Raw genomic sequence first — 27,104 nt, 5'->3', positions numbered from 1 at the left:
ACAAATTTACACGGCTTGTGTGTAATTGACCTATATCTTTTGTAATAAATCGTGTTTTGCACCCACCTGCGATTAATATTTTTTGTTTTTCCTACATTAGAAGTTCCTCACTGAAAATGGATTTCATTAGTTGCTCAACCCAGACCGTGATATGTGGTATAACAGTTGTCAAGCTTTTATAGTGGCACTTCAGTTAGCATTTCTCATTAAAGCCCGTGGACACTACCAACAACATGCTGACTTGTGTTGTGTGGCTTGGTCTAACAATGTTAAAAGCTTTTGGGAAAAACAGGAACATGTGCCCCAGAAGGTGACGTGTGTTTATCAAAGATCAAGCAGACTTGAAGTCAAAATGTCGCCTATTGCCAACACATACACACTCACACCACAACAAAACACACACAATGACTTCATAACTTTCTACATCATCTCTTACGTAAAAAAAGTGCTGCATGTTGTATCAGAGTACTGTACATCCTGGTGGTTGGTTTAGTTTGGCTGAGATAGCTGCTTAGCCTGTTCTTCTCCATCCTTGACTCATTTCCATTTCCTGCGTCATTCTGTCTTGCCCCCCCTACACATACACACACATACATACATTCACGTCCACAGACAAGCAGAGATCAGCATCACTGCACAACCAGGTATATGAGGCTGGACTGCAAATAGTTGAGTTGAGCTGCCAGGAAGATTTCTTTCTTGGCATTGTGTGAGTTTGACTTACTTCCTTATGGGATAGTGAGGTTGTGTCTGTCCAGCTTTCACCACTTTTTTCTTGTTTCCTATCCTTCCTTACTTCCAGGCTTGGTTGATTTATCCAAAGACAACACAATGACTGAGTTCAGATGCTACTTTGACCACTGTCTTCATGTAGTTCACTTTCTGTCTGACCTTCTTCCAGTATAGACCATAGAAGAATGAAATATTTAGTCGAGAGAACTTTTTGGACTTCCCAGCCATCCTTAATGCTGGGTTCAGACTACACAATATTTTTGTCTGTTACGATAGTCACTGTGTCAGATTAGGCAGTTATAAAGTCATAAATTCTTTCCGGGACTTGGCCGAGAGACATGACAGCCAACACATTGGTCACCGGCCAATCAAAACGCGATTTCATCGGGAAGGAGTTGCTAGGTAGAAGAATGTAAACAAACAACGGCGGTGTGCATGATGCTGGCTGTCTTGAGTTCGGAAAAAGTCTAAAAACAGAAAAAAAACCTTTCCTCTGTTTCACTGTTCCACTGGCAGCAACATCATCATTCTTCTCACTTCGTCATGTTTACCGCTGTGCGTGAAAGGGCACTCTTTGCTCTTACTGGCCAAAGTTAGAGTCATGAGGGAACACCTGCTAATCTTTCTGTTGGGATGTTGTGAGGTCATCAAGACACACGACACAAGATAAAACGATCAATTGTCGCGCCCGACTCCCATTTTTGTTCCCGATCCGAGCTGACGCCCGACGTCTGACGGGTCAGGCTATAATCGGGCTGATATTGTGTAGTCTGAACCCAGCGTGAGGTGTTCCAACTCCTCCGAATGTTGAAGACATGTCCAAAGAACCTTTTTGGCACTAAGAGAACAGAAATTATGAGCTTTTTCATGTAGATAGTGATGGAAGTACCCACCCAGTTGTGGCTACTATAGGATCACATCATCAGAACTTCCGACAGTTTAAAGTTTTCACTGATGCTGAATGAGGGTTCCTTTCATCACATTAGAAGAACTTCTGTGTAATTCAAGTGTCATTTAGGTTAAGGTGGAATATCCGATGAATTAAAATGTGTCTGGATGGAAATATATCCTTTTCCAACCTTAACGCATAAGCGTCTTGTACCGTCTGAGCAGAGTGTCGAAGCGTTTGCATTTAGTTCATTCCAGACGGGATTTCCCTGATGAGTGGAAGTAAAAATAACAGCAACAAACCTGCAAAGAACCCAAACACATCTAGTGACATCAACTGCACTTGTGCCAAATTGTTCCTCCGATCACTACCAACAGGGCTGAATTTTCCTGGGTGGGCACTGATGCCGAGGAATAGAAACAGAAAGAGAGTAATGAGAGATGAAAAGTTGAATTGCTGCTAGTAACAATTTATTTATTGCCACAGTCCCTGTTGCTGATTATGTTATAGCAGGATAATCCTCTGACGACTGCACCCCTCTATGAGTTCTGAGAGCAGGGTGGAACTATAATGTGGTCTCATATTCCAGCCTCTCCTGCACTAGAGCGTCATCTTTGTACTGCAGCCGTGGAGGGGTCAGCGAGCAGTCTATGGCCAGGATTGCCTTGCGTATACTGCGGTCGAGGACATGGCGCTCCCAGGCTGGGTAGCGGTTCCTACAAAGGTCGATCTTGATGACGGTCTCATCGAGGCGCGGAGCACGAGATGATGGCGTAGATGGCACTGTAGGTCGGACCTGAAAAACTGGCATGCAGCCGTCCCGCTCAGAATACTTTCCCACGTCACGCTCCAGGGTTGCGGTGGTACCTCGGTTGGAACGTAGTGAGTTGGTGGCACCTTCAGATGGTAGCGTGGAGAACTGAGCAGTGGGATCTAGGTCAAGACCCTGGCCACTTGGCGAGCGCCCAAAGCGTGGCCCGTTGGGATGGAAAAAGGCATAGTACATGAGCATGAAAACCACACCGGTGAGGAAACTGCTGAAGATGACGCAGAGTGCCGGCACTGCAAAGGCGTCCGTGGTGTGAGGCGACCGGTAAAGATACCACAACGCACTGAGAGCAGCGTTCTCCACCAGAATCACCAGGTAATAGATGAAAAGCCGACACCTGCACAAAGACATGATGAAAAGAAATGAATAAGAACCAAATCAGTGAACAAAGCATGAAGCAGCTCTCAAGTATTAGCACGATATGTTTAGTTTGGAAATGCTTATGTTCTATTTGGACAATGGGCTTGAGGATGGCTATACTAATATGTCACACCATTCTTCCAACACAGATACCTCTACAACTGTTTTCCAAATTCATAGTATTTAGAGTATGATTTCCAATGATTGTTCCATTAGAGCCTCCATCAAGCCAACCACTTCCACTTAATGTTTAAAATATACTGTTAAATTACTGTTTTGAACTGCTGTTTTTGTCATGAGTACTTTTACAGACAGCACAAATATTATGCAGCGAAACAGTATTGAAGCCTAGAATACCGCATTTTAGCCGCCATCTTTTGCAACCAGAAGTGACACGAGAGGGTGAAGCTATAAACAAACCAAAGCTCAACAAGACATTTTAGGGCCACCAAAATGTAAACAAAATTGACTTTCATAAACTCAAAACCCACTGTGTAAGGGTTAAAGTTCTAAGACAAAAACACGGACAACTCCCAGAGCGGACAACACCGTGGTAGTTACCTGTCAATCACAGTTAGCCCCGCCCTGAAGCATTCCCTGCTTTATGGTCTGTCTGACTCTAAATGTACCATCATTTACCATCATGCTGTATTGAAGAAGACTTGAAACTAGAGATTGAGACCATAAACTCAAGTGGGGTCAAGTAGGGTCATTTTCTCATAGACTTCTATTCAGTCTGACTTCTATTTTCACCCAGAGCAGTTGTTTCCTGATGGCCAGTAGAAAGAATGCAGGTTTAAGGCACTTTCACATTGTCTGGTGGTACAGTTATGACGAAATCACAAACTTCAACTGATTTTCCAGTTTATATTACATTATCATCTCTATGGAGATTTTCATTCTCTCATAGCCCATTGGCACACCTTCAAATACATACTAATGTAGCCCTGTGTCTGTTAGACGTGTAAACAGGCTTGCCAACACCTTTACCATAACAACTTAGATGTCAATGCTATTGTTACAGCTTGTTCGACTGCCCCTAAGCAGCCAGAAGAAAATCCAGTAATGGAGCTTCAACCTGTCTGTACTACATCCTGTTTGTTCAAGCACCTCAGAATTACAATTAAATGAAATAACTCATTTAAAAAGAACAGATTTATTTCTTCAGGTCTACGTCACATTAAATGGAGTTGAGCGTGTCACCTTGTCCGTCCCTCCTTGACGTTGAACCAGGTGAAGATGTAGATTATGCCCACCACCATGTCAAACACAATCTCCTCCCATTTGCTGATGCAGAAGTCTGTCTCGCAGTGGACAATCCAGAAGGTCATGATGCACCAGTGCAGGACAATGAAGATGCCAAAGTAGAGTTGGAACACAGAGGCAAACAGGGCGAAGGTGATGACCCTCGCAGCGATAGTGAAGAAGTGCCAACAGAACTGGATGATGACAGCCAGGTAGCTGATGGGCTTCTTGTCATCCCGAGACTGTCTCAAGGCCTTCTGGTAGGAGGCCAGGGCCCAGGCCAGAGAGACAAGGGAGGCTGCAGCTGTCATACCTGCAACAGTCAGGCACACAGAGACACAACGGGTTTGATTCCAGTGTCACATCACGGGAACAGTACAGACAAAAACTCACACATTTTGGAAAATATGCTGAATTGTCATCAGACCCACAGTCAGATAAGCAGATGAGTATGGATTTCCTCTCTGTGCATCTATTACACAGACCCAGTATGTGTTTACCCTAGCTTAGCACAAATGTTGCAAGCAGGGGAAAGTGTTAGCTTAGAATATAGGTTGTTTATTTTTTCAGATTATATTTCATGTCATTGCACAGAGTACAGGGTCTGAGACAAGAAAATGCAGTTTAGCTGAAGTGCAAAAAGTTGAGTAATGTGCAAAATAATATACAGGATACAATATACAATAAATAGAATGTGGAATAAACAGAAAGGGTGCAAAGTTCAGCAAGTGACAGCTGAGGAAAAGAAACTGTTTCTATGCATGCTGGTCCTGAAACGGTGAGTCCTAAAACTTTCCAGAGGAGAGGAGGGCAAACAGTCGCTGCTTGGGGTGAGAGGCGTCACAATTCTTTCACACAGGGGCTAAGCAATGCAACATATCCTCAAACAATGTTTTGTATTATGATAAGTTAATTTTCGTGTGTTTTTGCACAAGCGATGAGTGTTCCTGTGCAAGCCCTTGAACCTACTTGTTTAGGTTTAGGAAGTTTGGGTGAAATACATTTTTTACGTAAAACTAGATTGTTGCTTACATAACGTAGATATGTGGCATTAGTTAAGTACATAAGTTACATAACAAAAATAAGGTAAAATTAGTTAACACTGACTTTCAGTTTCACAAGAACATGAATAGCTGTCTCCTGAGTGAAAGTCCTGTTTGTTTGACCCATCATCCACCATGACCTCCTCCCTACGTGGACTTTGTCACTCTTTATACCACGACACCTGACTTCGTTAGAGGCAGCACTACACGTCTTGGCTTTGGATTACGATTACTTTTCGTAAGTATGAACACTAAATGATATGTGTGGACTATTTGTCACAACCAAGACAAGACTAAAACTAAAGAAAAGGAGACCTTTGAAAACAAGAATTATGACAAAATGTATTCGATTTTTACTGAATAATAAATAAACCACAGCCTAATAAACTACAGCCTAATGTCAAGACGGACAAATGGACAAATTAACTAATTCTTGTTTTAATGCAAAGTCATATTGAAAGTCTGCATGCATCTGCAGTTACATTGTTGCCTAGCTTCTGAAGTCAGATGGCATTACTGACAGGTAGCGTAGTAGTACTCAGACATAATGGTGTATATTCGTGAAACAAGTGAGGGAATCCAGCTTTTGACCGATTCACTGCTCTGCAGTGGAGCGCACAGCTAGCTAGCTAATGCTCAGGCTAATGCTAGGTGAGCAGGAACATCACAGAAAGAGCAGTTCTGTTCGAACAGACTATTTGGAAATGATACCTGGATTTACTGAGGAAAGCAAGTAAGTGGGTTTGTGCGGGAGTTATTTGGTCTGAGCTTAACGGTTCATTATTCAACATTCTGTACATTAATATGGTAGGAAACCACTATTTGCTGTGTAACTGTATAGTGGAGTTATGTTGCTGCTAGCCACTGGCTCAGCTATTGTCATGTTGAGAGCTGTGTGGAGACATTTCCTAAATCATAGATTTGCTCTTAATTCAATGAGGATATTTTTGCTTTGTGGGGACATTTGAGATGCAGTGAAAAGCTAGATAGATAAATGATTTATCCCTTGGGGGAAATTTGCATGTTCCAGCAGCAGTACACGAGCAAAATACCTTGTGCAAAGAATAGTGCAAAAGACATGTCAAACATCATTCGCACAAATGTTAAAAAAGTGACATTTTAAGCATGTGCATGCATGTGGGCAAATTGCAAAATGGATGTAGTTACCAGTATAAAATTGTGTCAGAAGTATGCACACTTTATTAATCTCCAAAGGGGAAATTCTATTTTATCACTCTGTTGTTATACACATGCATTATTGTATTATTGTATGGAGAGAGTTCAGAGCAGTTGGGGGTTTGGTGCCGTGCTCAAGGCCAAATTGTAGTGGCTAGAAGGTTGGCACCTCTGGCACCTCTCCAGCTACAGTCCACAATCCATACTGGACCACTACCGTCCCAGTGCTTACATTTTTACAGAAAATGTAATCATACCGTATAGTTAGGGAGTCCAGCTAACCTCAGCAGCCTCTCAGTCTACTGATGAGTAAAAAGGTATTATGGCTAACAGCATTGCTTGTTAGTGTCTCTTCAGCATCTTGTTGCAGACTCTGAAGCCTCCACAGGTAATAGAGCTCGCTCTGACCCTTCTTGACGAGGGCCCCCGTGTTCCCAGCCCACTCTAGCCCGTTGTCCGGGTGCATTCTGAGGTTATTTAGGAGTGAATCACCTTGACATCCTCCCCCTGGATGGATACAGTGGTCAGAGGAGGCTTTTCTTTTGGCCAGTTCTCGCTACTTCAAAGGACTGTTTGAGGGTTAAGACTTGGTTTTAAGGTTCACGGTAGAATTACGTTTATGTTAGGTCGAAAGAGATGCAGTCAACATCCCGAGGGTGTAGCCCGTGGTGCACAGGCACATGTTAAATAATATTAAACTCCTCTAAGTATATAGCATAACCCTCTAACCCTAACACATTAGGGTTTGTGAGAGTGCTTGTGCTTGTGAGTAAGTGAGTGTGTTACCTTGCACAGCCTGGAGCTTGTGTGTCTGTATAATGATGCACAGCTGCAGCACCAGTTGCGGAGCGCTCTCCAGAAAGGTGGCCAGGAGATGCAGCATGCTCACATCTGCAAACTCATAGACCATCCTCCAGTAGTAACGCCAGCGCTCTGTCTCAGCACTCTGATGACTCCGAACGCCCAGGTAGATGGTGTGAAGATACCTGGAGGACATGGAGGAAAATATCATGCTTCAGCATCAACATCGCATGTTACAGTGAACGAAGAAGGAGAAAGGCACAACACACTGGAATTCAGTCTTAATTTATTTTCTTTAAAAATAATCAGGCATTCTCTCAGTTTGTCAAATGTATCTACCTCTTAAACAGCCTTCTACTTATATCGATATATGAAACACTGATGGCTGCAGTGCTGAGGCGCACTATTAGTGAGCAAATGTCGCCATATATCAGTGTAACAGTATATAACAGTCAGGCTGGACATAGATTTCAGGTTGTGATGTGGCTATAACGCGCTGGCCCTGAGAGCTCAAATTAAGAAAGACATCTTCACCACTTTGAAAACACGTGCTGCAAAAAACACAACAGAATACAGAAAGGCGTGCAAGGAGCTGTTTCCAGGGAACACGAAAAACTGATGCACACGGCAGAGACATGGCCTGTTGTTGCCATGGTTTTGTCTTATGAGGTTATTGAAGTCGGTTATCCATTAGTAGTTTTGTAAAATGAGCTTAAATGTCACCTTACATTTTATTTGGTTTATTTTAACATGGTCATTGTTATGATTCAGACATTATTGCAAATACCTGCTGTTCACCCAGCATTATTTATGACTCGTGATGTTTTGTTCATAATTAGCCTGCCAGTTTGGACTGGCAGGCTAATTATGAACAAAACATAACTGTGTGATAACACAGTATGACAAAACATAATATGACAAAATACACACAATTAAGTGTGAAGCCGGTGCTATAAGTGCAGCAGTAGAGCAGAGGCAGCCGTACACGTCTTTGCTCGGGATTACGATTACTTTCCGTAGGTATAAGTACAAACAGTTAATGATATGTGTGGACTATTTTTTACAACCAAGACAAGACTAAAACTAAAGAAAAGGAAATCTTTGAAAACAAGAATTAGGACAAAATGTATTCAATTTTTACTTCAACGAAAAAAACAACTACAGCCTGATGTCAAGACAGACAAATGGACAAATTAACTAATTATTGTTTTAATGCAAAGTCATATTGAAAGTCTGCATGCATGGTTAAAGCCAGGGTGGGTTATTATGTGTTTAGGATTTTTTTGTTGTATTTGTTGCAATTGTTTTTACATCCCAAGAGCAATCAATAAATATATTGCTCTGACAAAAAAGGGAGGCTGTAATAAGCCCGTCAGATGATTTCATGCAAATTAAAATGATTTGACGGCCTACCTGCCCGTCTATCTACCTACCTGTCTACCTGTGTGTATTCTGCCCGTGCACTCATTGCTCGTCACCAGAATCTTCTACGAGCTGCTAGCTTGACAGCTGGGAGTCCTAACAACAGCCATGTTGGTTGTTTATATTCATATTGATCGTTTTGGAGGATTGTCTTTGGAGGGAGGCTTGAAGGGATTGGATCATTTAGCGACTTTTGAATTTGAGTTTCAATTCATTTCTGTCCTTGAACATTACTTGGTGACAATTCTGAAAGTAACTACACTAGTAAGATAACATTAGCCTCTTTCAAAATTAACTGTTTGTATTTCGGCAGATTATTTGAATTGGCAAAAGGTTTATGCTGGGTCAACAGCAGATATCTGCAATGACATCTGAATCATGCTATGACAATGTTAAAATTAGCCAGAAAAAAACATAACTACAGGTTAGTTCATTTGCAACACTAAGCTTCTCACAGTCATGTGACTTTTGAGTGTCACCTGGAAACAGTTTCCATTGTGCTGTGTGCTACCTGCAGCACCTTTCTGTATTCGGTGGTTTTCTATATTTGCAGTGTTTTTTCAAAATGTGTTCAAAATGTATGAACATGTTTTCTCAGGTTGTAACTTGTTCAGCTCTCAGGGCTGCTGTTCTATAGGCCCATTCAGCAACATTGCCCACTTTAAAGGGGACAGTCCTTGATTTTGCTATAGTGCTCAATAGTAAATTAAAGAAAATAAATTCTTCCCAGCCACTAGAGGAAAAAATTTCATGCCAGGTCCCACCAAATCCTTTTCTATAGTTGGGGATTTCTAGCGTACACAACAGGCTAACACTTAAAAATCACCTCAGTATACTGAGTACTGGTTCTAGTTAGCACCATATATAGGGTTCTTTGGCTTGTCCCCATAACACTATTTGGGATTATACACGTTCCACCTGGAAACCTTTCAGAGGGTTTTACCTAGAATTATCTGTGAAAGGTTCCACCCAGAACCTTCTATGAGAGGTTCTACAGAGAACCCTTTTATGGTTTGATGGTTCTGCCTGGAATCCTCTCTAGAGGTTCTATCCAGACCTTCTATGGGTGCCAACAAGAACCCACCTGGTGGGTTCCAACAAGAACCATTTTATATTCCAAGGGTTTCATCTAGAATACACCCAGGCTTCCTCATGAGGATCCCCAAGGGCCGGAGAGGAGGCCGAATGATGTGCTGCACCGCAACCCACAACAATCCTGGTTCACAAAAATCACAGTTTCTGGGGGTGTGTGGGCTGCGATGATCTTTTAAGACCTATGCTTTCAACGATCCTTGAGGAACTCTTTCTCCCAAAACCGGGTTTTCAGAGGTTCTGGTTAGAACCTCAGCCTTTCAGGAAGAACCTTTTCGGAACCCTTATTTCCAATTTTATAAAGCCTTTGTAGATTGGATTAGAAAAGAGCACAAAACCTGTGCAATTAATAAAATGAAAGACTGTTTTCACTCAATTGATTTTGTCTTTTATGGATAACAATGAAATCTTTGAGACATTTTGTCAGGCTTTCGCTCCATTCACAGCACTGAAACTGCTCTGGTCAAGGTCAAAAATAAGCTTCTGCTTGCTGCTGACACAGGCCTGTATTTCATTTTTTTTCTACAATGTCCAAAGTGGGCAAAGTACCTTTCAACAGCAAGGAAAATATCAACTTTCTTGACACCAAGACCCTGTGCTACTGTATATAGTCTGTAGTTTCACCATGCAGTTGCATTTGAAAAGACCGGATTGCAACATGGACGTTGCCTGAGCAGCACTCATACTTCAGCTCCAACTGTACCTCTCCAGACCCGAGGCAAGAGCTCATTTAATGAAGTGAATTCATTATTACTTTTCAGTCTGTCTGTGGCCTACATTTTAATGAGTCTCCCTCCGACACATGGCATTCATTTAGCGGCAGCCTAATAGGCCGTGAAATTAAGTTCCACTATCAATAAAGCATTTGAAAATGAAATCTGGGCTGAGGGCAATAAAGCTGCAGCCTGTACATGGACAGATGGACATGACACATATCTCACTGTTTGTGTGTCTGTGTCTGCAAATACAGATACATTCACGCTGTTACTGAAGGTGCTCTGACTGCCTCACTCACATCTACAGAAAAGAAAAGTCAGCTCATTCACCCTTGAAGCAAAGCCACCGTCACCTCCATCAGTACTGCCAGCATTACCATGGCAATGCTACTCTTCATGATAGGATATTTATGGCACTGGACCATTTGTCTGCACTGAGCATGAAAGTGGCTGCTAGAGGCTCGAGGTACCAGTGCTCCACTGATGATCCATCTCAACGACAATTTTAAGATAAATAACGATGGCCACTTTCGTACCAAGCAACTCACATTTCTATTTCATAACCTGCAGTCCTGCTGTTGTATTTGAATACAAGTTTTTGAGTCGCAGATACATTGTTAAATCCAATGAAAAGACCAAAACCACCATTGTGTTCGCCCATACCGCTTCCTGACTGCCGTAGTCCTGGTCCCTTCTTAGGTGTGGACTGGTCATCGAGAAGTTCTGGAAGACTCCCAAACCGCCGATCCATTGCAGGCTGAACTGGCCGGTGGTGGTAGAGTTTTTTATTTTTCAATATCTTATGTCAGGCCAGCCTGGCCCTCAGAGGAGACTTGGCCAAACTAACACTTTCAATATTGAGGGGCGATATGAGCGGCCCAAACCAATTTGGACTGATCCTCGTTTTTGTTGAAATCTGATTGGCTCAGTCCTGACCATGAAGACCTCTCTATTTTAAAGTCCAGGGCTGAATTTCAGTCCCAGTAGATCCCTGTCCCTACTGATGATATAATTCTTTTATTTTAAATGGCTCGGGGTACCACGGTGGCTAAAAGGTTTGGGCTGCTGTCTGCTCTCAAATAAAAAGTGCAGCCAATGCAGTGCATTAAGGCCTGACTATGCTTCGAACAAATGATCATATGACTTGCTCTGCCTTTTCTGTGGCAGTTTTAACAGCGGCATGGACCACACCTGGGCCTGTTGTTCCCCACGCATAAAGGTCAGAGTAGCAGTCAGTCCCTTTCAGATCCCCTCTCCCCACTCACCTCTGTGCTGTGCCTTCTCTTTTCTTTTTTCAACACAACTTTCACTCAAGATATCGGCAATTCAAAGTTCAGAGCATATCTGTTGCTCCCAACGGCTTTCAACATGGTGATGGCTGAACTGGCAGCTAGCAGCTAACGGTGCTAACAGCACTAACAGTGCAAACAACGGCAACAATGCTGACAGAGCTAACAGTGTTTGCCGGGGCTGGGACCGGAGGGTGGGCGCTATGCTCCCACAGTCGGGACAACGTTATCAGCTGTAACCACCGTATGAGAGCATTGCAGAGCGACGGCCATGAGCTAGCTAGTGGGGATCACATGCACTAACAGGCACTGAAGGGCACGCACGGCCAGTCCAACTACGTCAACAAAGCACAGATATTAGAGATTTTGGATTACAATGGCTATATCTTCACATAGCGAATTGTTGCTTGCTGCAATATTAATGCTTTAAATCCCCTATACAGAACCTTTAAGTTGTATATAAATGATTCTATTATTTAGTAGATCCGTGTGTCTCAAACTTCTCTTAGAGCTGGGCTACGTGGTCGTAGAGGGGCATGGTAATATGATCTGACAGGGACTGTTTGAATTACTGTTTACTGAGGCCTTTGGCCTGGCGAGCCATGAAATGAAGATTATGATGGATGCAATAGAGCAAAACTAAAAACTCAGGTCATGGCTTGGGTTCAGAATTCAACTTTTCAAAATGACGTTCCCGTACAACTAAACTGCATTCCCAATTACGTTTCAAGGGAATCATACTTTATCCCTGGTTATGTTGTTTAACATGATATTAACGTTGTGAAATATATTGACATCAAAAACAAATGTAATTTGGGAGGAAATACATTTCCCTGATTGACAATGCAGTTTTGTAGGAAAGGAGCATAATTTATATGAGACCAGGCTGAAGATTTTGAAGATTTAGTTCTTGGCAAAGTATCATGTATTCCAGTGTAACGGTGAGGCTAGATGATGTGTTTTCTTATGGCAAGGAATAAATTATATCAGGCTTCGACACACACACAATAATACTAATACTAAAAATATTTGTAATTACTAAATAATATTAGTAGAATACATTCATTGTTGGTTTGGGTCTGTACATGGGATTTGTTGACAGTAAGAAAAATGAAGAAATTACGTCATCCTCAAAACTACCCCGACTTGTTTTAATAATCATAATACAAAATGTATTAATTAAATCAATAATTAATAATAACCCTCTGTAGACTTTCTCTGTCTTGTTGTAATAAAATAAAGTTTTCAGACAGAGTGTAACTTGAGTGTTGCAGTGCTGATTTAGTTTCTGAGGTCTCCTCCCAGATTAACCATCTCAGTACTGAACTGATCAAAACGTTTCAAAGCATGATCAGCTTTATCTGGAGCACACTGATATTTGGTAGAGAATAAAAGTCACTTCCACCCTATTTGTACTGTATTTGCTGATCTGTTAAATAGGTTTAAGATATGAATAAACAGCTGGATGAGCTTCACGCAGGTTATCCAACAGTTAAAGTGAAATGTGAGCGTATCTAGTTTACTGACTGACCTGTGTTTGGCTCCTGGTAAACACATCTTGTAGTGTGGGAAAAAATAAATCATCTCCCTACACGAGTTTCAAAATCCATTAGTCAGGCGGCACTACAGCGGCAACACGACACCTCGTCTGTTTGGCTCTGCCACAGTCTACGAGGTCTCAACATCATTTCAATGAATGACCCAGAGAATCTTAAAATGAACTGGTTTGATTGTATCTTTAACACACAAGGAGAAATATTTATATAGGTCTGAATATATCTGAACAAGATGTTGCATTCTGATTTACCACAATGATCAAGTCAATGTTTGTCAGCATTACCTTGCCAGTGAGTAGGGGAGAGCGGGGTCAGACAGACCTCAGGTCTGCTGTGTGAAACATATGTGACACGTCCCACATATCCGAGTTCCCTGAGAAGTCATAATGTTTGAGAAAAAAACCTACCTGTCCTCTGCTGTGCATTACGTCATTGCTCTGCTGATTTTGGTAGTTTCCCCTTCAGACCATCTGACAGACACAGAACCCCGTTCTGACTCTGGAGGAATTAAAAAAGGAGCCGTGCCCCGCTCTTCATTGGAGGTTGACAAGTGAGACTTACTCAATCAATATGAGACGCAATTTGAAAATCAAAAAATATATATTACCAGGGACAATTCAGAATAGGGAAAAGTCCAACATCTGAGAAGGAAGCGTGGGGATTGGATTAATTTGTGATGAGCGGACCTTGAGACGATCATCGCCCGAGGCCGACTACCCAACCAGGCCTGCCGAACCAAACACCACTGAAGGCAGTCGACTGCCCCAGAAGCAGAGGGAGGAGAGCCGAGATGGAAGCTAAGCTGACTAAGCTCAGACCTGAGACTACTCCTCTACCCAGCCGACTGCTGTCTGATGCCCGTTTGCAGGAAAATAAAATGGATGAAATAAGACTTCCGGTGAAAGCAGCAACGGGAGATCTGTGACTGCTGTGTCCACATCTTTACAGAGACCTGGCTCCATGGTGGCATCCCGGATCTGGGACGAGAGGAGGTGGACTCTGTGTTTACATCAATAATGCTTGGTGCTCGAACACAGTCAAAGTTAATGGAAAAAGTTAGGGAAAAAATGTTACCCTAATGTTGAATTTTAATGTTAAGATGTCAGCCATATTGACTGTTTTGTTGCTGCTGTTTACATTTCTCCTGATGAAAATCTTTAACAAATGCACCACAGGGACGAACTACTGTTTTTGCATTGTTCTGTCATGTTTGTCTTGGGCTGCAACTGCATTTCTTTGTGAATGCCTGTGTTGCATAAAGCCACTTTCACCACAGTGCATGTACGTGCCATTCTACATGTTGTTCTGTCGTTGCCAAAGTTTGGATTATTTCAAAGCCTTCCTGCTTCCTGTCACATTTAATCTCATTATGTCTTGTGTTTTTTGGGTTGTCCAATCTATTCTTGTGAACGCGATATCTCAGAACACCTTCAGGGAATTTCTTAAAATTTTGCACCAACTGATTATCTGAATTGATATGCTAATTATGACAATATCACACAAATTACTTACAGGATACAATGATGACATTTTGTGTGTGTTTTTTATGATGACGTATCCATATTGTATTGTATTTGAGTGGAGAAGTTACTGGACTATATGTGCACTGTGACATGTGGCTAAATGTTGTTAAGCATTTTCTATTTTATTAGCAGTGTGAGAAAGACATGTAATGATACAGAGATCTACCTGCTTCTGAGAGAGAGTCTCATTACATCACAGTCTGCTGCTCTCTCCACACCCCCCTCACTGTCTCACTGTTCCTGCTCTGGAAGTAGACTGTGAATAATGCAAGAGGCAGATAGGCCTTACACGCGCACGCACGCACGCGCACGCACACACATGCACACACACACACACACACACACACACACACACACACACACACACACGTTGACATAATGCACTCCCTAGACCATAATCTTAACCATCACAACCAAATGCCCAACCCTAACCCCAACATCAGAGTTGGTCGCCGTGTGTTTTTCGTGCAATTTATTCACACACGTTGAAATATTTTTTGAAACTGTTGTTTGCATCATGAATACTTTCACTTAAATATAAGACAGTCAGAAAGCGATCTCATGTTTTTTCAGAGGAAGGTCGATTTTGTCTGAGCTTTTGCATCATGAATAAAGACATCAACCGAAGCAAGTTCAACAATGCTGACTCATTTCTGGCATTTAGGACTCATTCCTGCAGCACTCTATATGATTTATCTAGGGCTTTTATTGTGAAAGGTAAGAACATAAGGAGTGGATCTGGTCTGCGCTGCCTTTGTCGAGGTTGAAAGCAGTAATAAAGTTGGCCACCTTGGTCCGGACTACGGAGCCTCCGTGTTGTTGTCTTATGAATATTGGCTCAACATGAACAGTATTTAGGTTTAAACATTTTAAGTTAACTGTTAAAAGTTACTGACTTTTAATTTGTGGATGAGGACTTAGTTTACCAGTCCAGGTCTTAAATTGGTATTGAAATCCTTTTGGACTTTATCACATTCAGCTGAACAGAGATCAGTCTTGGACATGTCCAGGACCTGACAGTCTTACAGCCCTGTGTCACTTCTGTCCACCACTGTGAACCCACAAATCCTGTCTTTCAACACAACTTCAAGACAGTTGCTAAAGCTGCAGTAAAACATTTATTATGCTGTGGAACTTTGCAACAGGCTGAAAACACAAATTTGGCATATTATCACACCATAACGTTAATTTGGTAAGCAAACAGTTTCCAGCAGAGACGGATCAACTTGATCATTTATTTGCAGTGATGTTTGTGTAAGTCCAATATTCACTCTCTTCTTAACTCTGGTTTGGTCTCCACCAACTCCTGAGATTAATATCTGGCTCTTTAACTGCTAAATGCTCCACTGTGTTCCCCAGCTGGTCTCTAATGCCTCATCTCCAAAGCATGGTTCGGCTCGACTTGACTCAACTCACTTTTGGTACCAGGTCCTCTTCTCTATTTTGTTTTCCACTGCGAACAGTAACCCGTCAGCTGATCGCTAACGCAGCGGCTCATGAAACTGCCATCACTGTCATCATCTTCAACGCGACACTCGCTGAGTCCTTTCATCGGCAACCAATCAAAAGAACTTCTGCACTTAAAAAAATTTGCGGCCACTTCTGGCTTGTTTAAAAATGCCGCTCTTGTGCAGGATGTCCCGTGTCCCGCAAGTGACGATTCTCTCTGACCAATCAGTGGTCTGAAGAGTTTTTACTCCTCCCTCTAATATAGGCTCTGCTAACTTTGAAGCTCAACCAAAAAAAAAATAGTTACTACCCTCAACTTTTGCTAATGAAAAGCCAAACAAGGGAGAGTCGAGTTGAGAGATGCAGTGGAAATGTAGCTAGTTTACAGGCTAATTTCAAACCAATGAATTATCATCAAACAATAGCTGGTGGGTTCCCAGATTACATTGTGGCCAGTGCATTCCGCCACTTTTGCTCTCCACATGGACTGTTTACCTACATTCAACCAAAGCCTGCTCCAACGTGATTGGTTAACTCGGACTACAAGTGGAAACCAGAACTTTTCCGATACCAAAAATGGCTGCCTACATGGGGGTGGGGTTGATGACAAAACACGCAAGCTATAAAACCAAACAATCAGCTATTAAAGGCTAAACAGCTCTGTGGAGTAGCAGAGTTGGGTGGAATTTGAAATTTCCCTCCAAGCGTCATTTTCACATTGCATCGATTCATTTGACTCAAACACATGAATTCATGCAGGTTTAAGTAGAAACAAGGAACTACTGTATCTGCACGTTGCTGTCCCGACAAAATGTATAATATCAATTTACACTGCTAGCTTATTTCATTGCAAGTACATGGCGTAATATGCATATGTGTAGATCTAATTGAACTGACTCTATTGGCTTCATCAACCAAGACACTTAAAAGCAGAGAACAGGGAGTATCTCCAGCCACAATGACTATTTGTATGTTTACAATATATTCTATAACATTCACTGTGCAACAGTTAAAGATTATATATTAATACTGCCGTCAGAATGACTCTCTGTGAGGAGAATCCACTGGGGACCGACTGAATGGATCCAGAATAAAGAGCTGCATGTCCATTTATAGCTCATTAAGATGCTGAACGTCTGCTAATGAAAAGTATGATGAGCCCCCAAGTTCAATATGTTGATTGTAATGTAGTTATTGGCACATACTGATCAATAGTCCATTACTTAAAATACCTCATTCGAAATACTGACACTAACTTTTGATAATACAAACTATTATAATATAAATTGTAGTCCTGTTGTATGAAATACCAAAAAGATTTTGAAGCTTTCAAATACTCTTTGATCCATTTTAACCGTAGGTCATAATTCACATCCATTAAGTGTAGTATCTCCAAATTGCTGTCAACTCTTGAAGCTGCTAAAACAAAAATGTTTAATGATGGCAATGATGATGCCATGATGATTAAATTAATTAAAGTGTTATTTATTTCTTTATGAATATATTGTAAATAAATGAATAGATATATACTCTAGAAATACCACCATGCTTTAGCTTCTTTTTGTTCTTGAATCGTTTAGAAATATGAATTCCAAAATATTGAATACGTTATTTTGACAGGAATGTCACATCAATAATGAATAGAACTGTGTCGTCAGCTTCAGGATTGTTGTTCGGACTGAATAAGAAATGTGAAAACATCACTGGGGCCTGCAGATGAGAATCTCCTGTTATTTCTGACGTTGTGCAGACTGAAGCTGGGTGAAATATAACATTACTGAGTAATGAAAATAAAAGTGAGCTGCACCAGAACTGAGAAAACAAATGGTGAAACTGTGAGACACAGTCTGTTCCTCACTGCCCTCAGTACAGTTAGGTGCATAATTAGAATTGTTCAAATGTAGATAAAAGCACCAAACTCCATCTGCTCACATGAAAACCTAAAAAAAGATGTGTCATCGGAATATCCAATATAGCAGCCGTTTTTCAGGATGTAAACTAATTTAACCTCTAATGTCCACAGAACGTGGCTTCATCTAGTTGTACTTTTACTGAAGCAGCTCGCCGCTTCAAGGCTTCAAATTCCTTGAAATCATGTATTCATTTCATGGTGAGTTACCAGTTTTATTTGCTACTGAGTTTGTCTTTAATAAGTACATTAAACAAATCAAATTCTTGTTCCAGTAACTTCGCCTCTGGCAGCCTGGTCTCCTAAAACTCCGGGATGGACCGATCTAACTTTTTCAGTCCTGATACCGATAGCTGGGCTTCAGGTAGCGATCAGATACCGATTCATTAATAAGCTGCATGCCTAACTGTGTGGAAGAGACTGGGATTATTTTTGTATGTGAAAGGCAACATCAGATTTGACTTAAACACTGCTTTCCTAACTTTGTAAAACAAAATGTAAAAAATAAATGCATGAATAAAAATGGGGAAAAAAAAGGGAATTGTTATTTATTGTTAAAATAATAAATTGTTCACCAGCAACTTGTTAGAAAATCTTCAAAATTAACAGGAATTGCAATTCAAATTGAAACTTTTTAATGCAGCAGCAAATTGCTAAAACTTAAACAGGAAGTAAATTAATTTGGTATATAAACATAGAATTAATTTGAATATCCATCCATCCATCCATCCATTTTCCTCCGCTTATCCGGGGTCGGGTCGCGGTGGCAACAGGCCAAGCAGGCTGACCCAGACTTCCCTCTCACCGGCAACATGTTCCAGCTCATTCTGGGGGATCCCAGATTTGAATAGATAAGCCCCATTGCCACCAATATCCAGCTATTTGAGTCAATGTCGGCCCGATATCTGATATCGCTATACTAAAAATTACATTAATATACAACAAAACTTGATTATATTAATTCGTTTCGAGGGGAAGTATTTTCTGCTGGATCACATTTCTATTATTTTCTATTAATCCTAGTCTTAGCTACGCATAATATCCGGGAAATACACAAAATAAAGATATCACAGCAAACGGCGTCACTGAAATGAGTTCAGCTGTTACCATACTAACAATGACGAAGCTGCAAATGTGTTAGTAAAACGCTGTAAAAAACAAAAAGAATGTGATGCTGCCGCATCAAGTAGACTTTACGTTCTCTTAACAAAAATTACTCAAACTGAATTTGGCATTCTGGTCTTATTTGTCCAGATTATGAGATATCTGTCTAGGACTGTGTGGTCAAGGATGCAAAGCGAAATTTTGAGGCAGTGCGATTTCATACCAAGTCAAATTAGGCCTAAGACACAATTTAACATAATTTTTATCTTCAATAAAATATCACATTGTAAATTTCATCTCCTCTTCTAAACTCTGATCTGTCACACAAACATGTTTTATAACAATGCAACTAGAACAAATCAGCAAAGATGGACATTTTACAATAAGGTATTGTCTAATTATTTACAATATTGATTAATCTGTCGATCATTTTAAATAATAATGTTGTCTTGAAGCTGACCATTACAATTTCCCAGAGTCCAAGTTAACGTCTTCAAATGTCTTGTTTTGTCCAAAACCAAAGAAATATTCAGTTAAAAGTGACAGCAAACGGAGAAAAGCAGCAAAGCACACTGTGGGAACAGCAAGCTGTATAAAATAATTAACTATCAAACATTGCTGGTGAAAAATATTCTGTCAGCTAATGAACTTATTGTTTCAGTACTTTTCTCCTGTTTCTCATGTTACTGTTAGTGCTAACAGCAGTGGTGGACCGCCAGGGCCAGCAAAACCTTCTCTGCTGGCCTAAACAGAATCACAAAGTTATAGCTATTTTATAATTTAATAATTTTTCTTAAATACACTACATGTATTATAATTTATAAAAATATTTCCCCATTATCTTATGTTCTCATTGCACAGCTACTGTCTTCCTCAATTGCTTCCAGTGCAGCTTGTTTTAAGTAGAGATTTTATCCAATCAGATTTCACCTCTGTGTCTCTAGGTAAGAAGAGAGGCCAGAGGCCTGCAGACTCACAAGTGAATCCCTTTGCAGTTTAAGTGAATGGGGACGATATTGTTGATTGTCATAGTGTTCAACCAATCAGATCTTTAGTTTGACATGTTGGGCGTATTCTTTGACGTGCCAGAGCCTGCTAGCGGCCTACAAGTACGTGATTGGTCAGTGGGCTAGCGTGACATGTTGGGCGGTGACAATCCCAAAATCTACTGCCTCTGTCGATCGGACATTTTCAGCCCTCAAACGCATTAAAACGTATTCAAGAAATACAACTGGGGAGGCTCGACTGTCTTCACTGGCGTCCATGAATCGAGAAGGACTTCTTACTGGAACTAAAACACACGGATGTACTGAACAACCGTGGGATTAAACTCTTTATTAACAAAGAAAGGAGGATGGACTTTGTCTTTAAATAGTTAACAGCAGCTTTGGTAAGTGAACTGCTTTTGTTTTTACATCGGCAGTATATATTATTATTTGTACAACTTGTTTTTATGAAGATGGATTTTTGTTTGGTTTTATATGTGATAGGAACTATTGTTACGTCCAATGTTGCTCTGGAGACACATTTAGTCAGTGCACAGCAACAAGAAGAAGCGGCAGAAGTCGATATCCTGCGCGCAAAGTGTTAAAGTGTTAAAGTTAAGTTTAAGTTAAAGTGTTAAAGCGATTATCTTTGAAGGTTCATGTGTTTTCAAGTGGACTCATTTCCCCTCTCGGTGTTGCGTGGACGAATAAATCCGTCAGTAACAAGAATTACGGTTTTGTGTATTTCCTGGAAGGAGTGATCATAGTGTTACTACTGTGTTCATTTGTCTATGGTGTATATTGTTCCCTCTGATGTGAATAACATTTGAATGGCCCGTGCTCTTCAGTGTGCGGTGGAATACATGTTTTAGCTCCGCAGTTTTTTTAATGCATTGTCCGTTAATGACGCAGCATCCCGTGCGCGTATTCATGTATCTGCACTCTGCAGTTAGTGTATTCATAGGTGTTGAGCTTCATTTTTACATGAAACAAATAATAACCGTAGCTGTGGCGTCATAATGAGGTTAGGTGGTTCAACTGCAGGACAGCAGTGAAGGCCCAGGTATAAAATGCATGGCCCGCCACTGGTTAACAGTAATGTAGGTTTCCAAATTAGGTTTCTACAAAACATCAACAGACCATAAAATGAAGCGCTCTACTGAGACAAATTCACGAGCATGTTCACATCTCACATTTCTGTCTGATGTTTTGAGATTTCCATCCCATATCACCACTGATGGACACATCAGGATCATTTTTACACACAAAAAACAGCAAATAGTTCTGTAATAAACTGTCATACTAATGTACAGGTTCGTAGATACTTTACCTGCAGCCAGGGCCACCTGAGGTCATGTGATCTGATTTAGTTGGGGGGGACTGGCTACACTCTGAGGATTTGCTGCTTGTCTTTGTCCTCTCTAACAGAAGGTTAAACTAAGTGACAGGGTTGCAAAGACTCTGGTACATTTTCCAACGGAGGTTAAGCTCGGGAATATAGGAGATTTTGCACAATTTCAATATAAAACATTAAAGCTGCAACAAATAATCTTCCACCACTGGTTACTCTGCAGCATGTGCACCCCAGGATAAGTCAACAATGGTTAGCTACATAGATTTAATGAATGACTGTGGGCTGGCTGTTGTCAAACGCAACCATGTGCATCTTGAGTTACGGGGTCATTCAAATTCATGTCTGCACCCGGAGGCTGTGTAGGAAGTTCTTTCCAATGGCACCAAAAGAGAGAACTATCCACAGCATCTGCAGCAGGTGTGTCTGACAGGCCGGGGCCAACTCCCTACCTATCATTCCTGTGTGATGATGACCCATCAATATATGGATATAGAAGATAAGTGACTGTTGGCCCTGCAGATGGGAGCATGTCAAAGATGGCAGCTGGTAGCCACACTGTAAGATCTGGCCTTATTCAGAGTCCACCATGGTGCCAAGAGTGCCAACTGTCAGAGCAGCCCTCTGCTCATTCATTCATTTATACCACACACACATAAACAAACACATCACATCACCACACACACACACACACACACACACACACTGTCATTACCCATCTCAAGGCCTCCATCCTACCTCCATATCTGGCCCATCTGGAGGATGTGGATGACGGACTGGCCGAACCAGACGCAGAAGGAGTAGTAGGCCGACCGTTTCCCGGTTCTGCCGCCCACCGCGGTGCTCGCAGTGCTGTTGGTCGTAGTGTTCTTGCTGGCGGTCGACGCCTGTCTCTGCGGCGTGGCCGGGTGGTGTTGAGCGGTAACGTCGCCGTGCGAGGCCGAGCCGCTCAGCAGCTTGTTCCCGTCCATGTGGGCGCAATCGGCGGCGGATTCGGCGCTGTCCTCGGTGCCGAAGTCGTGGACGAACCATCTGAAGCTGAAGAGCTGGACCGAGAAGGAGCCCAGCACCACGAAGAAGAGCGTCAGGCCGAACCACCAGTACTCGCGGCGGAGGTAGTAGTCGACCGAGAGCCACACGTCGGTGCCCACGTCGGCCAGATACACGGCCACCGCAGCTACGATCCACAGGCAGTCCCACACCGTGTATTTCTGCTGCTCCCTGCCCGGGCGAAGGCACGTCGAGTTGGAGCCCCCGCCGCCGCCGCAGCACCGTGACTCCCCGTTGGCGAAGTCCCCGTCCCCGGTTCCCGCAGAGTCGGGCTGGGCACCCGGGTGGAGCCCCTGCACCGAGCCGGAGTGCTCCGAGTTCTGCAGCGGGGTGAAAGCCACGTCGCTCTTCTTCATCTTCAGGACCCCGTCCGATTTAGCCGCCATTATTGGAAGCTTGTAATATCACTCTCTTATTTTTCCAGCGGTCCTCCCCTCCTCTTCTCCTCTAGGCTTCCCCCTGCCTCTCTCCGTCGACACCCTTATGTGTGTGTCTCTCCTCCTCCTCCTCCTCCTCCTCCTTTCTGGGCAGGACTAGCTCCTTCACACTGCCGCCTGTTCATAATACACAATCGAGACAAAATAGAGGACTGACCCAGAGCTTGCTCTGATATTCTGGTCCATATCACGTCTTTATTGGACTTCTCTTCTGGTTTGTGATCCGCTCACATCCAGCCGGCAGGAAGGGGCTTTTCCGATTTGTGTCCTCCGCCTGCAGACAGGCTACCCGAACAGATTCTGCTTCTGCGGTTTTTCCCTCTTTGTCCTCGATGAGTCCTAATGCTGAGGCAGATGTGGAGGGTGGAGACGGAGACAGGAGCGGAGGAAAAGGAGGAAGGCTGCATCCATCTGCTTCTTCTATCGCACAAACTAAAAACTATGACATCATCCTCCTCTCTCTCCCTCGATGACTCTCTCCCTCTTAATGCCAGTCTCTGTCTCAAAATCTCCTATTGCAGGCGAATCAATCCGCCTCTCAGTTTACCTGTCAGCATGCAGCATGTCCTATCAATCGGGATGTTAAAAACCTGAGGTGAAGCAGCCTCTCGTCCTGCTGAGTACAGACTGCTTTCCAGCACCATGGACAGTTACTTACTGTTACTCAGCATTCTCTGCAGAGATTTGAACTTCAGAATCCTACAGTCAAGTGCTTAATCCCGAAACATTAGCAGCAATCACCACATCATTTTATATTGTGCAACACTTCCTTTGCCCAACAGAAGGCTATCTCACACTCAAAACCTTCCCCAAACAGTTGCCAAAGAGTTGGAAGAATAGGCCACTGATGTCGGAAATAGCATCATATACTGTTAGGAAGCCGACCCTGACCTAAAGTACACCAGGCCCATGTGGGCATGGGCGGATAATAAGAAAATGGCCCCCTGGGCGCCGACATGCAAAAGGCCCCATCACCTCTCCTGAGGAGCAGGACACACATACTTTATAGTTGTTCAGCCTCGCTTTGTGGTCACTTTGTGTCTCTGTGGTTGCTTTGTGTCTCTAGTCTTTGTCAGTCTCTTTGTAATTTATTTGTGTCTCTTTGTAGTCATTTTGAGTCTTTTTATAGTTGATTTGAGTCTCTTTGTTGCTGCTGTGTGTCTCTTTGTGTTTTTTGTCCCATTTCATAGTTGCTGTGAGTCTCTTATTGTCTCTTTTTAGCTGTTTAGCAGTTTATTATATTTGTAGTTGCTTTGCGTCTCTTTGTAGTCATTCGAGTCTCTTTGTAGTTGCTTTGTATCTCCTTGTAGTCATTGTGAGTCTCTTTCTATTTGCTTTACATCTCTCATACATCAACATCATACTTTTTGTGCAATCTGAGCCACTATGTGCCACAAATCTTTGTTCATCATCATCAATCATGTAAACTATTAATTATAAATCGATTCATTGTTTTTGAGAATCGATACAGTATCGCAAACATAATATTGCAATACCAAGTGTATCAATACTTTGAAATAATAGTTGGATAATATGCTTTGAAATACTTTTCAGAAGTTGGTAAATATTGCATAACTTTGTAAATTTAATCTTATATTCTATTTTTAGGTTGACTTTGTAACATCTGCCCTGGGACTACAGATGTAAAATAGCCTCTTGGCTAATGCTGGCGCATTTACAGCAATGTTTTATTAATGTGCACAGTCCATGACCAAATATACCAGTACATAAAGATCACCTCACATATGTACAAGTACAGGAACAGCAGGACAACAAAATGCAATCTATTGGTTCATCAACAGGAACACAGATTGTCTGGTTTTTTTTGCAGGTCTGAACGACTTCTTTTATAGTCTTTTATAGCATAGTCAGGATGCGTTTATTTCATGTGTCCACCACGAAAAAGGGTCCTAATTGACTTTCCAGTCCAAACTGACTCACCAGTATTTTTGCCCTACCTCCCCAATCAAACTGATGCACATGCCAGTGGCAGAGCACTAGGGATGGCGATGTCCATGTCTGTCAGTCATCTGGTCGATCACAAAATATCTCTTTAGGAAAGATGGCCATAATATTTTGAATGGAAATTCATTGTCCCCAGATGATAAAGCCTCCGGACTTAAGTGATCCACTAACCTGTCACTGTAAGGTTGCCAGTTTTGGTCATGAGTGAAATATCTCAAAAACGATTAAATAGATGGCCATGAAATTTGGCACTCTACAGTAATACTACTGCAATATTTATAATAAATGAGCTGAGTAAATATGTTTTGGACAAACAATAGTTTTAGGCTGTCAGAATGTGCCTTAGTCTGATACCTTATCCTATTGCCCATGCATGCTAGAATGCCTACAGACAAGGCCGGACATGGAGAATATTTCAGCATATTAGCATCAGCCCCGGCTAATCTCCACACATTCACACCATGTATACTGTAGCAGCTTTGCTGAAATATCTTTTCTGTTTACTGTTTATCCCAGAAAAATGTGTAATGGGGCGGTACATTTATTTAGACCTAATTTTCCACTTGGTATAATTATCAACGTTGTTTGAATGTTAATGCATGTGTAAAATGTGATGCTGATGGGGGCAGTCACAGTCTCACTTGCTAGTGTGTAATGTGCAGTATTATTGTTACTCCACTGAATACATGGTTCGTCTTTTCTGTTTATGTGCGACTACAAAGTGCAAACAACCTGATTTGCGGACAATGATGTGACCTGTTTCAGTGGATGTGCAAAACAGGAAACTTAGTCCCCAGTTAGCAGCCTTGGTCACTTTCCTAGCATATCTCTGCTGCATTAATTAGCTTAGCTGCAACGTTGTCAGCTGTTTCTGCCTGGCATACTCTGTCCTTTCAACACTACATGTTATTATTCACCCATTCACACCCATTCATACACTGATGGCAGTGGCTACCATGCAAGGTTAGCACCTTGTAAAATAGTCTTTAACTAACCATTCATACCCCCAAATTCACACAAGGATTGAACCGCCGATCTACTGATTGAAGTACGACTGCTCTACCACTTAGCCACAGTTGTCCCTATATATAAAATATTGTGGGTCAGAATAGCCAGAAAAGCATGATCAGATATAGCAGAATGTCCTGGTATTTTTTGGCATACTGCAAGTGACATACTATGTGACACACTAACACTCTTTTTCTGGCATACTGAATAGCATGGTTGTGTTGGGTATTGGAACACAGAGAGTGTGTGTGAGACGATGAAGTTAGCAGTAAGGTTATAGCTGTAAACATAGAAGTGAAGTGTGTGTAACATTACAGTTTATTTGTTGGTGAATACATGCTACAACTCCTCAAGACCAACACGTTCCAGTTCCAGTGTCTAGCTTGCCAGCCACCTGCTGGCTGAAGTGAAGGCTGTTAGCCTCAAAGTTAACAACAACTCTGTAACAACGTGCTGCCGCTCAGACACACTGAAATGGACCAACGCTATTCTCCATTAAAAAATACTAATACTAAATACTTATTATCAATTTACGGCTAAACGGTTAATTGTTTATCTCCCCAAGTCATTCATGTTGAACCGCTCACACACAGCGACAATAGACACAAATCAACAACAACTCAATTGAGCTCTCGAAACGATATATCAGTAGGTTGGGTTCAGTGTTGCCAACTCCTCAGTAAGGAAAGTGGCTGTCCTAAAAGTCGCTAGAACTCGCTAAATGACGTCATCCCGAATTTGCATAATTGTAATGGGCGCTGTAGGAGAGAGGAATAACGTCATGGGAGAGACAAAAAGTGAGTAAAAAACACCCTAAATATGTTTAGAACTACAAATGAACTTTCTTCTGTTGATTCTTTTTTTTTTTTTTATTTTGCATTGAAATAATAGGCCATCACTTCTCAAAATAACTTCATGACTTTAATGCTTTGTCTAGACCCATATTACATAAAACAATTTTGTCCTGTATTGTTAAATGATAGAATATCAAATTTAATCAAAAGACTGTTATGTGGGGTAGAATTGCTAGCTCTACGTCCAACCCTACTCTTTTATCCGGGCTTGGGACCGGCAAAGTGACCCAAATGAGACACTCTGTCAGAGTTACTTAGGTTTTTATTTTTTTTTAAATTTAATTTAATTTTTTTGTTGTTTTTTTTGGGGGGGGGTTC

General features: G+C 41.8%; 1 protein-coding gene across 1 annotated transcript; it reads right to left on the bottom strand.

Annotated features, from left to right (window-relative positions):
* Nucleotides 1-1,950: 1,950 nt before the first annotated feature.
* Nucleotides 1,951-23,515, bottom strand: xkr4 (XK related 4). The gene is made up of 4 exons (XM_031874940.1): nucleotides 22,211-23,515; nucleotides 7,061-7,260; nucleotides 4,014-4,368; nucleotides 1,951-2,787 (listed from the first exon to the last, which is right to left on the bottom strand). Exons 1-4 carry the CDS (start codon nucleotides 22,906-22,908, stop codon nucleotides 2,187-2,189), a joined length of 1,854 nt encoding a protein of 617 aa, XP_031730800.1. The 5' UTR covers nucleotides 22,909-23,515; the 3' UTR covers nucleotides 1,951-2,186.
* Between the last annotated feature and the right edge of the window lie 3,589 nt (nucleotides 23,516-27,104).

The sequence above is a fragment of the Anarrhichthys ocellatus genome, unplaced genomic scaffold, assembly GCF_004355925.1.
Source record: "Anarrhichthys ocellatus isolate YVR2014 unplaced genomic scaffold, GSC_Weel_1.0 scaffold85, whole genome shotgun sequence".
NCBI lineage: Eukaryota > Metazoa > Chordata > Actinopteri > Perciformes > Anarhichadidae > Anarrhichthys > Anarrhichthys ocellatus.
Note: the sequence above shows the minus strand (reverse complement) of the source record. Positions and strands in the feature narration are given on the sequence as shown.

Bases quoted from the DNA above. Each gene is read 5' to 3' on its own strand.
- xkr4 (XM_031874940.1), bottom strand. From the start codon at position 22,908: ATGGCGGCTAAATCGGACGGGGTCCTGAAGATGAAGAAGAGCGACGTG. The intron at 7,261-22,210 runs GTAGGATGGAGG...CATGTCCTCCAG, and splicing joins CAGATGGGCCAGATATGGAG to GTATCTTCACACCATCTACC. The intron at 4,369-7,060 runs GTAACACACTCA...TGACTGTTGCAG, and splicing joins CAAGCTCCAGGCTGTGCAAG to GTATGACAGCTGCAGCCTCC.